At 38.9% G+C, this 11290-nt stretch overlaps 1 protein-coding gene across 1 annotated transcript; it reads left to right on the top strand.

The window, feature by feature from the left end:
- LOC108424837 (1-phosphatidylinositol 4,5-bisphosphate phosphodiesterase delta-3-A-like) lies at positions 1–10513 on the top strand. Its single transcript, XM_037544286.1, has 9 exons — positions 1–512; positions 627–786; positions 2467–2619; positions 4662–4758; positions 5738–5852; positions 5954–6113; positions 7821–7950; positions 9022–9171; positions 10401–10513. The coding sequence occupies exons 1-9, from the start codon at positions 1–3 to the stop codon at positions 10511–10513; spliced, it is 1590 nt and encodes a 529-aa protein (XP_037400183.1).
- Positions 10514–11290: the final 777 nt, after the last annotated feature.

Raw genomic sequence — 11290 nt, 5'->3', positions numbered from 1 at the left:
ATGAACAAAGACCGTTGTATTAGTAGATATGGGGGAATAGAATTAGACTACACCCTAGGCAGCTCCACAGCATGGACATTTGATTTGTGTGACATCAACTGTGCAGGTCAGAATTCATCATACAGAGGTTACGACGAGTATAAGTTAACTGATCAAATAGCCGCAGGATTCGAAAATATTCCTGTTATCTCTGCCCTCTTCCCCGTCACCCCCAACAAAAATGTAGATCGCATCAATTACGTTAATTACCAGGTCATGCGCCTCGTCAATTTAACTAAGGTAGCCGTTGAGGGCCTCAGCGCACAGCTCTCAGCCACATCTTTGATGACTATACAAAATAGAATGGCCCTAGACATGCTTTTGGCGGAAACGGGAGCTGTCTGTCACATCTTTGGTGATATGTGTTGTACATTCATCCCCAACAACGCCGCCCCGGATGGGTCAGTTACTAAAGCCCTAGAAGGCCTCAAAGCTCTCTCTAAAGAAATGCATGACAACTTCATCACGGGATGGTTAGATAAGGTGTTTGGCAAATGGAAAGCTGTGTTTATTTCGCTATGCACGTCGATCGAAGTATTTTTGGCCATCCTCATTACATGCGGCTGTTGGTGTGTTCCCTGCATTAGGACGTTAGCAGAGAGATTCATCACCTCGATGTTTCACAAACAGGAACTAAAGGGGACTATTATAATGCTTCTACTGGGAAAGGGACATGATAGTGAGGATGAAGGCGACGACAATGATGAGGCAGCAGATATTACACTTAACCTGGGGGGCACGGAATACGTGTGAGGATTGACCTTTCAGGGGAAAGGTCAAAAGGGGGAATTGTGGATTTTTACATCTTTAGTAGAATACTTTTGAGCATTAATATTTGTAGTAGTATACTTTTGAGTATTAATGTTTGTAGTAGCATACTTTTAACTATTAATATCAGAAGGCATTAACTCGCGCTTAGCATTAAAGAGTTATGCATTCATATGGCAGGGCAGGCTACAACAGGCAGTTTGTGACAAACATGCAGAGATGTACGCAACAGGAAACTGGCCAAGGCCATAAACTGAAGTAGGTCTGCGCTTAACCGTTAAAACGTGAGGTTTTCGTTAGAACATGAGGTTTTCACATCCATATATGGTAAACTATATGTCCATTGCACCCACTAAACAGGAACATGTACACATTTAGGTTTAGCTTATATGCACACACATATTCAGCTTCAGGGTATAAAAGGAGTCAGAACACATTGGGAGGTCAGAGCTTACTTGGGAGATACATGATGCATGTTCTCTGTTTGTAACCTCTCCAGAATTCTGTAATAAAACTTTTTGTTTCACTTCAGTCTGATATACTTGTCTCATTTTTTTTGCATCAACGAACACGCAGGACTGGTTTTGTCCACAATATACAATTATATAGACACATTCATGTATAAAATATACATTCAAAAGTGAGCAGAGATGTAGCTCTTACACTACACCATCATGAATTCTAAACGAACGTTAGTAGTCCATTAGACCCCATCTGAATATACTCCTAAATAATGGAGGCTTAACAGTACATTCCATGTGGACATGTATAATTAGCTTGGTGAAACAGTACCATGTTTACAAACTTTTAGTACAAATAAAATCAACATTCTCTCAGCAATGGCACTGTTTTGTGTTAAGAGCCTCGCAGAGCTTATATATATATGTTGTGTCTGTTTAAACATTACATGCAGGGTCACAAGAGCAGAGAAACAGGTTAAATGCTAACATGCTGACAATTTTACTTGGAACTCTATGGGAAAATGCTAGCAATGCTAACTGAGGCTAGTACTGAGTTTTGACCATCAGTAGATCAGAAATATAATCGAACACAGGCTACTATGGCTAGGATTTCGATTTATACAGCCTTAGAACCATAACCAACAAATATAAAAAGTTGTGCTTTAAAAAGCTAACACTGTGAACTACCCATCATCTCAACTTTGGCTCTTGCTCTCAGAAAATTATAAACTTCCACTTTGCTCAACTTAACTCACATGTAAAAATACATGTTTATACAATCTACGATCTAGAGATCAAACAAATGTACATTTTGTGTACTTTAGAACCTTTCTCACCTGTAAACAGGGTGGAAAAGTGTGGTAGTGTGGCTTGTCTGTGCAACAGCTTCTCAAATCTGAGAAGCAGAGTTGCGAGCAGCTGTAATTACCCAACGCCACAGCACACCCAACAGGGCATCTCCGCAACAGCACTATGGTTTGAGCTATACCATCAGAAGCTCATAATTTAGTAAAACGAAATATACAAAAACAATCACAAATGTGACCAACACTTTGTGGGTGTCACACCTGCAACATCCTTCAGCATGACCAGTTTGGCAGTGGGTCAGTAATGGTGTGGGGTGGCATTTCTTTGGAGGGCCGCACATGAGTATGTGTGATTAGTTTTGCACTATCCTGCTCCTGTGTTTGTTCTCCAGGCCTCTCCATATCCTCTGATTCTCTCTCTGGAGAACCACTGTTCAGTGGAGCAGCAGACCATCATGGCCAGGCAGCTGCGCTCCATCCTGGGAGACAAACTGCTCACAAAGCCCCTCAACGACCAGCTCTCTGAGAGCCTGCCCTCACCCGAGGTACTGCACAAGTAAATGCATACTGCAATTTTCATATTCATGATCCTGTTTGTCTGTCTGTCTTTATTCCTCATTTATTTGATATTGAGCTTCCTTGCATTTTCAGCCATTTATAATTATTTATACTTTTTTTCTTGGTTGACTGTCTAGATTCATTGTATTCTTTTCCATTTTACATGCTTGGCATCATTCTGCCATATTGTCTTATTTTGTCTGTCTTTATAATAGTGAAATGATGAATCTCTGTGCGTGTTCTGCTGCTGTGCTGTTTTAGCGTTATCAACATTATACATAAAAACTCAGCAGACATGTTGATTCACTGGTGATTTTGCAAAACAGTAAATAAAATGAAAAAAAAAAATAATAATAAATTTGGCCATATTAAAGATGGCCATATTTCTGTTACAGACATTGTGACCCTGGTATTGTCCCCCACTTTAAAGAAATCTGAGAAAGTGTCTCTAAAATGCATTATTTTACTTCTAAAATAACTTTGTTTACATCTCAATTACACACACAAAAAAATTAATAATCGGAATTCTCCTTTAAAGCACAGAGTAAAATGTAAATTATATATAGGCCAAATGTATAAAATAGTAGAAACTTATTAACAAATTAACAAACACACTGTATTGCCAAAAGTATTTGCTCATCTGCCTTCACACATATGAACTTGATTGACATCCCATTCTTAATCCATAGGGTTTAATATGATGATGGCCCACACTTTGCAGCTATAACAGCTTCAACTCTTGTGGGAAGGCTTTCCACAAGGTTTAGGAATGTGTTTACGGGAATTTTTGACCATCCTTCTAGAAGCGCATGTGTCAGACATTGAAGTCCAGGCTCGCAATCTCTGCTTTAATTAATCCCAAAGGTATTCTATGGGGTTGAGGGCAGGACTCTGTGCAGGCTAGTCAAGTTCTTTCACACCAAACCCGCCCATCAATGTCTTAATGGACCTTGCTTTGTGCACTGGTGCACAGTCATGTTGGAACAGGAAGGGGCCGTCCCCAAACTGTTCACACAAAGTTGGGAGTATGAAATTGTCCAAAATCTCTTGGTCTGCTGAAGCATTAAGAGTTCCTTTCACTGAAACTAAGGGGCCGAGCCCAACTCCTGAAAAACAACCCCACACCATAATCCCCCTCCACCAAACTTTACATTTGGCACAGTGCAGTCAGACAAGTACTGTTCTCCTGGCAACTGGCAAACCAGACTCATCCATCAGATTGCCAGACAGAGAAGTGGGGGTGTGGCTGACCGCACAATCCAAAAAAAGTTCAGGGGTGTCCAGTCTTGTCCACAAAGGGCCGGTATGGGTGCAGGTTTTCGTTTCACTCCAGCAGAACACACCTGACTCCACTCTTAATCAGTCAGCCTTTGAATCAGTCACCCTCAGTCTTCAGACAACTGAGCATGTGTGCTCCTGCTTTGTTGCAACGAAAACCTGCAGCCACGGGCCCTTTGCGGATGAGATTGGACATCCCTGGTGTAGTTGATTTGTCTCCTAAAGTATCAAGCTACACTACAACTGTTTGGCTTGAGCCAGCTAGCCAGGGGTAGTTAACAGTAACATCACTTAACAGTGGCCAGGACAGTTGAGAGATAAAACAAACAGTATTTTGATATGTGATTGTGTCTAAATGTCTGACCTTTTGATAGTTGTCAAAACAATGAGCAGTTTTGTTATTAATCATTGCCAAAAATAAAGCCACATTTTCCATTAACCATGTATTGCTGACAGTGGTCTTTTGGAAATACTTAGGAAATTCTTTGAAATTCTTTCAGCCTTTTTATTTACTTATTTACCCTTCAAAATCACCAGTTAACCTATGTCTTCAGAATTCTATGTGCAATATTGATGATGGTAGTCATAAATCTGAAAAAATAAGTTTTAGGCCAAAACTTTATCACACAACTATCTGAAAACATCTCAGGCATTAGGCTGTGTATTTATAACCATGTCATGTAAAAACTTTGTGAGGGAGCTGTAAGAGGCATTAAACATCTTTCAGACTCTTCACTCTCTGTCTTTACAGGACACTCTGAGAAGACGGGTGCTCTTGGGGCTGCTCTCTAAATTGGAACCGGGGCTCAAAAGAGTACCTTTGGATTTGGATTACATGGAATTTACATGTAGGTAGGAATTGTATCTCTGTAATGCACTTGCCTATCATGTTGATCTGCCACAAAAGTATTCAACTACCTTGACAGTCATCACCATTTCCAGTATTACTACAAAACCATTTTTTCAATTGTACAGTTGTGCACAGTAATACTCTTTGAAATATTGTAATCTAGAGAAAATACTGATTAGGACAATACATGTAAGTATCTTAAAATAGAGAAAATAATGTCTTTCAAGGGGGTTGTATATACTTAAGAGTGGCTGCAAATATGTAAGCATTCCATGAACAGTATTATTAATCCCAAACTGTCAAAACCACCCACATGCCCGCCCTCACGTGGTTTTGCGCCCCGTAGTTTTGACATTAATCTGACGCCATAAAAAGCCCCTTAGTTTTGCCTTGAACTATGAGGCTAATGTTAGTAACCAGTATTTAACCAGTAACATGGAAGCTTATATTCCACCAATTAGCATTGTGCAAACTGCACACATGAATCATTATACACTTGCCTCAAACTGTGTTGACTTGTTATGTATTCTCAAGTAGACTTGCTTATGTGGTTTCTATAATAATGAGCAAATGGATGGTGCAAAGCTTAAAACAGTGGTAGCAGCCACCTTCAAGCTTTAGCTTTCTCCATTTTACAGCTTACAGTATTGTCATACAGTGGCAGAAAGTCTATTTGAGATTACTTAACAACTCAGTTTAGTTTGGGCCAAGCATGTGATGACTTTCGCAAAAGGTTTGCTTGATGCTAATAGTTGATGTATAAGCTGTCATTAATTGTGAAGTAGATTAGCTTCAAAGCTCCATTTTAAAACTAAAGTAGCCAACTCTGGACACCAAGCATTAGAGGTAAGAGAAAACTCTTTTGTTAAGAGAAAAACTGCTTTTCTTTGAGAGATGCAAACTTCTGAAAGACACACCTCAGCATGCACATTATTGAGCACTGCATGCATTTTCATTAGATCCTCTTTTGTTTACAGGGACATCATTTTTACAGCATAACAGTCAGCATCTGAGCAGGACCTACCCATCTGGTCAACGCCTGCAATCATCCAACTACAACCCTCAGGACATGTGGAATGTCGGTTGCCAGATTGGTAAACTTCAGTTCACTTGAATTTGAAAGAAGCATTCAAATATAGAGAAGTGTAGAAATGGCATTCCAGCTAAATCACTGCATTGTACTCATTGTCTCCTGTGGCTCTGAACTTCCAGACTGACGGGGAACAGATGGATCTAAATCGGGGATGTTTCTTACCCAACGGTCACTGTGGTTATGTATTAAAGCCCAGCTTCCTGTGCCAGCCGGACACAGGTGGAGGACCAGGACACAACCCCACTCTCCTCACCATTAAGGTTAGTGCATCTCAACTCTTAGAGTGATTAAAGTGATAGTCTAACGACAAATCAAATTTACATTATTCCCCTTTTCCCACATATAGTCAAACAGCCAAGACATGTCTAGAGTTTGCTTTTTTACATTTGCACTGGAGCTACAAGGCTAATGTAGCTAACAAGTCTTAACACCAGTTATAGATATTTGCGTCAAACAGTGTAGGCTGTTAAGTAATCTCTACAATGTACTAACTAGACACTAGCATGCCATTCAGTGTCATTAAAGCATATTTGTAGATTACTCAACAGTTCGATGTGGGTTGAAATGAGTATGTGATGACTTAGACATGCAGTTTGTACAGTGCTACCTGAAGCATTATAGGTTTCCATTATTGTTAGCTAGTCTCACAGTATAATGAGATGCCTGGGGACAAATCGGTACACTATAAGTGCTGGGTTGCAGCAAAATCTGCTGTTAACAAAGGTATGCCGCCTCTAAAAGAGAGGAGCTCAGTCCTTGATTGGCATCTGGCCACTCCGCTGTCCGAAAATGGTGCATACTGGCACGTGCTTAGTGAATAGGACCTGTCGTCAGTAAGTGGTAACAAGTGGCACTTGCCTCTCACGTTGCTTGGTTAGTGGCACCCACCAGTGGCCACACAGAAACAGCGTATGCCACTCAAAACAGACACATTCTAACAGCTCCTGTGAATAAAGGGGTGATCATTGGTAGCGGCCACTTGGCTAGGCTAACTGGCTGCCCATCATAACACCACCATCAATAAAAGTGATGGAGGAATCTGTTTGAACACCTTGTACAGATTTGCGTTTCTCCAAACATTTGATACACCCTAACAAATGTGTTCAAAATTTTAATTAGAATTTTCACTTTCCTTTGCATTACTTTTTAAGTTATAACTAAAATTATTTTTGTATTGTATCATTTGTTAAGCAGTTTGAATGACTGCAGTGTATGAAAGGTGCTATATAAATTAACTTGCGTTGACTTTTCTTCGCACCCACATTTATCCCAAAGGTTCTAATGGTTGTCCCCACATGTTCTGGTTACCTAATCACAGAAACTATTTGTTAACTAGATTAGCCTTGACGCTCCAGTGCAACACAAAATAAGCAGATGTAAAATATCAAACATGTCTTGGCTGACTGACTACATTTTGAGTAGGAGGAATTGTGTATAGTACATTTTTTGCCAAACTATCAATTCCACTGTGATGGCCTAGCCTGCAAATTGACTGGTCTCTCTTATTTTGGAATAACCATTTACTCATGCAGGGGTGAATCATGCAGAGGTGAATCCTTTGTTTCAATAATATTAACATAATTTAGGGTGACTTAAAGCAAAAAGACCAAGTCAGTTAAAAGTCACTTATTCTGGAATAAACATTTACTCAGGCAGAGGTGAATCATGCAGAGGTGAATCATGCCCTTGGGAATGTTCCTCTCACAAAGATGTTGTGACCCACCCAGAATGACCTGACAGAATTATGTCTTGTCACTGAAGTGATATCTGAGGCAGCTCAAGCCTGGTTGGCTCCAATAACTCAAACTGTGTTCAGTAACAAGGGGAAGGACAGTTCGAGGCTAAAGCAAAACAACAAAGCAGCCTACAAGTTAGAATATAAACAAGAAAAGTTGAAGCAATGTACTTTTGCCAAACATCTTAAAGACCAGTTTGTAGTGACTTTAATACTGTTTGTTGTGTTCCAGGTCATCTCAGGCCAGCAGCTGCCAGGCACAGAGAAACTGAAATCCATTGTAGATCCTATGGTGTGGGTGGAGACCCATGGGGCTCCCATAGACAACAACAAGAAAAAGACACACCGAATCGACAATAATGGTATGTCAGCCGACCTTTACAAGCCTCAAACAATATCTGCACTATATGTTCAAAAGTTCATAGATACCTGCTCATTCAGTGTTTCTTCTAAAATCAAGAGAGTTAGCAGTAACAGCCTCTACTCATTTGGAAGACTTTACACTAGATGTTGGAAATTTGCTATGAGGATTCGATTGCATTCAGCCTTGAGAGCGTTCAGGTATTGATGTTGGATGATTAGTTCTGGGTCCAAATGCCACTCCAGCTCATCCCAGAGGTGTTGGATGGAGCTCCATCACTCCAAAGAACACAGTTCCAATAATCCACAGCCCGATGCTGGGGGCTATGGTGCTTTAGGCTGGTGTGCAGCTGCTCATAAGCAGTGTTTTTTCTGTGGAAATTATACAACTGGTGTATGTGTAATTGAATGCTTCTGTAAGAAGTGGGTGCAGCTTAAAGTAGCAAAATTCACCAAATAAAAGGGATATCTAGATATTTACATTCAGGTATTTAGGACTTTAAGATATTTAGAATATGTACAAGAATTGTTATGATCTATTTAAACCCAGCGTCTTATTTTAGCCACAACCCTGCATTTTAGAGCAGGAATTGAGACTGTGTCTTTGTCCCTCATGGCCACATGGTGAGCCGTTAGATCCCTTTGTTTAGAAATAAATGTCTTCCAGATTCTGAAAATCAGTGTGAAACCTTAATGACTATTGAGTACTGAAACACATTTTTTTGCAATTAATTATTATTTTTTTAATTTTAATGAAAAAATATGATTTTCTCTGTCTATAACTGTCATGTACTGGCTAGCAGTTCTGCTCAAAAATAGCTAACATTGCCACTACTGAAACAAAATAGAATCTTCAGTTCTTTGTTTCAATAAAATTAGCATAATTTAGGGTGACATAAAGCAAAAAGTCAGTTAAAAGTCCAACATTTGTTGATGTTGAAGCAGTTTGGTAGAATATCACAGTATAATACCATAATGATTACATTACACTGTTTTAATTTTCTCTCTCTCCTGTACTCTACTTGTTTTTCCATTGGGTGTATGTGAGTTTTGTCCTTTGTGTTTTCACCGAGGCTTTAGCCCCAGGTGGGACTGCACCATAGAGTTTCTGTTGCATGCACCTGAGCTGGTCCTGGTTTGCTTTGTGGTGGTGGACCACAATCACACTTCCAGGAATGATTTCCTGGGCCAGTTTACACTGCCTTTCACCAGCATGTGTACAGGTTTGCGTCTCTTTGTTAATGTAGGCAGTAAGAGTGGGCAGAATGGCCAAAAATGTATATCATGATATAATAAAATTTTCTGATAATCTCAGTATATATCAAAGTGTGTATAGTGCACAGTGTATTTATATACATTTAAGGTCTTAAGTAGATCTATTTTTGTAGTTTAATGGTGTATTATTTTTTATTGTTTATTGATTATTTGGATGTCCCCTTACTTTTACATAATAGTAACCCCTTATATTTACATAATAATTATTTTTAATCATCAAATTAAAATATTAAAATTGACATTGTTTTATTGTACAAAGGGGTGAAAACATAACTGAAGAATATATAGATAAAGCATTATACAGTCAATATTACTTTCTAACACTAGCTCCAAATATAAATAGTGCTAGATGTTTATTCATGTATGAATTTCTACAAAACTGTAACTGGCTTTGTATTCAGCAGCTTTTTGTTAAAATATTTGGTTCCAACTAAAATAGAGATATATTTACCTTCTGGGACCTGTACAAGCATGTAAAAGTAACTGCTACACCATTTAAGGTGTAAGAGGAAATTTAAATAAGATGATAACTTTAGCTTTGTTGAATAGCTTAATGAATCCCATATGCTCGTTGCTCTGATCGTCAGACGCTGTTGGAATGACGTCAGTGATATGAAACGTGCTTTTGTCAGTTTTATGTGGAAAAACGTACTGCTGGGCAACAAGAGTTACACTGAATATTACCATACCAATAATAAGGTAATTAAATATGGAAACTTTCAAAATAAAATTACCACAACGATAAGACATAATGTTGGATTTACTCCCATCAGGAAACATCAGGAAAACACAGAACTACTGAAAACCACCAGGAACCAACAGACACTTTTAATGGGTTCACTAGCAAAGGTTACTGTGCCGTTGGGCTTTTTCTGTCATTGTGCCAGTGTGCATGTGAAATCACTGGGGCTGAGAGAACATCTGGCTGAGAGTGCATGTCTGCAGCCAGAATCTATTGGGAAATTCATACAAAAGTGAAAGCTTGTTTTTTAAAACTTTGTTGTCATACTGAACCCTTTAGAGCTGGATTGTACAGCTCTGGATGTTAGCTGACAGCAGTTATTCATGTCTCCTCCATTTGGTCCCACTAATGCTCTGGTCACACTAAAGCTGGAGTCTACCAGCACATACCAGCCTCCTTTACTGTGACTGCACTGATTGTGTTTCTGTTCTGCAGTTTACAGGCACGTGCGGCTACTGAAGGCTGACGGTTCCAGTCTCTCTCCTGCCAGCCTCTTCATTCATGTGAAGGTCACACCTAATTACAGCAGCTCTGAGCGTGCAGCATAAACCAAATCCAGCAGAACAAAAAAAGTACAGCCATAATGCTTCTGGATATATGAAAGGGTTACAGTTGTTGCCACTAATGTACTGTAATTATACCTTATACTGAGTAATATGCAGGTCCTTGTTCTGTCTTTAATGATCACGCAGTGAAATAATCCAGTGAGAGACCAAATATGACAAACTTCAGAGAATATTCACAACAGAACATAGCTTAGCCGTTTTAACTCAGTAAAACCAAAGACTTTTTCTGGCTCTAGCATGCGTCAGGGGGTTTTGCATGCTTGTATGAAGAAACGTAAAACAGGTCAAAATTTTAGTAATATAATAATATAAGGTGTATTTTAAAATTCTGAAGCAATACAGTAGACTGACTATATTTTTTAATGGGAATCCATCATATTTCAAATGTATCTTAAACTAATAATTATCATATCAACTATTTTAGACTTTCTTCCTGTGCTGCTCAAAAATTCCAGTGTCAAGGTTCTAGTTGTTTAGCCAAAATGCTGCTAGAGATATGTACAAAATAAATTCATGCTGCATATTACACTTGTGTCTGGTGTCAAAAAAAGATATAACAGTTATAAAAGAACACCTTTTGGATTATATAGCTAACTGGGAAATTCCATTTTGTTAGACTAATACATTGTAAATCTAATACATTTTAATCTAACAGGTCTTAAGTATCTTCAATGTTTGCATACTACTGTGTTTAAAGTATATTTTCAATCACACTGTCAGGAATTCATCATATGAACACACTGTAAAGAAATTCTGAAA

Source organism: Pygocentrus nattereri, chromosome 13 (assembly GCF_015220715.1).
Source record: "Pygocentrus nattereri isolate fPygNat1 chromosome 13, fPygNat1.pri, whole genome shotgun sequence".
Classification (NCBI taxonomy): domain Eukaryota; kingdom Metazoa; phylum Chordata; class Actinopteri; order Characiformes; family Serrasalmidae; genus Pygocentrus; species Pygocentrus nattereri.
Note: the sequence above shows the minus strand (reverse complement) of the source record. Positions and strands in the feature narration are given on the sequence as shown.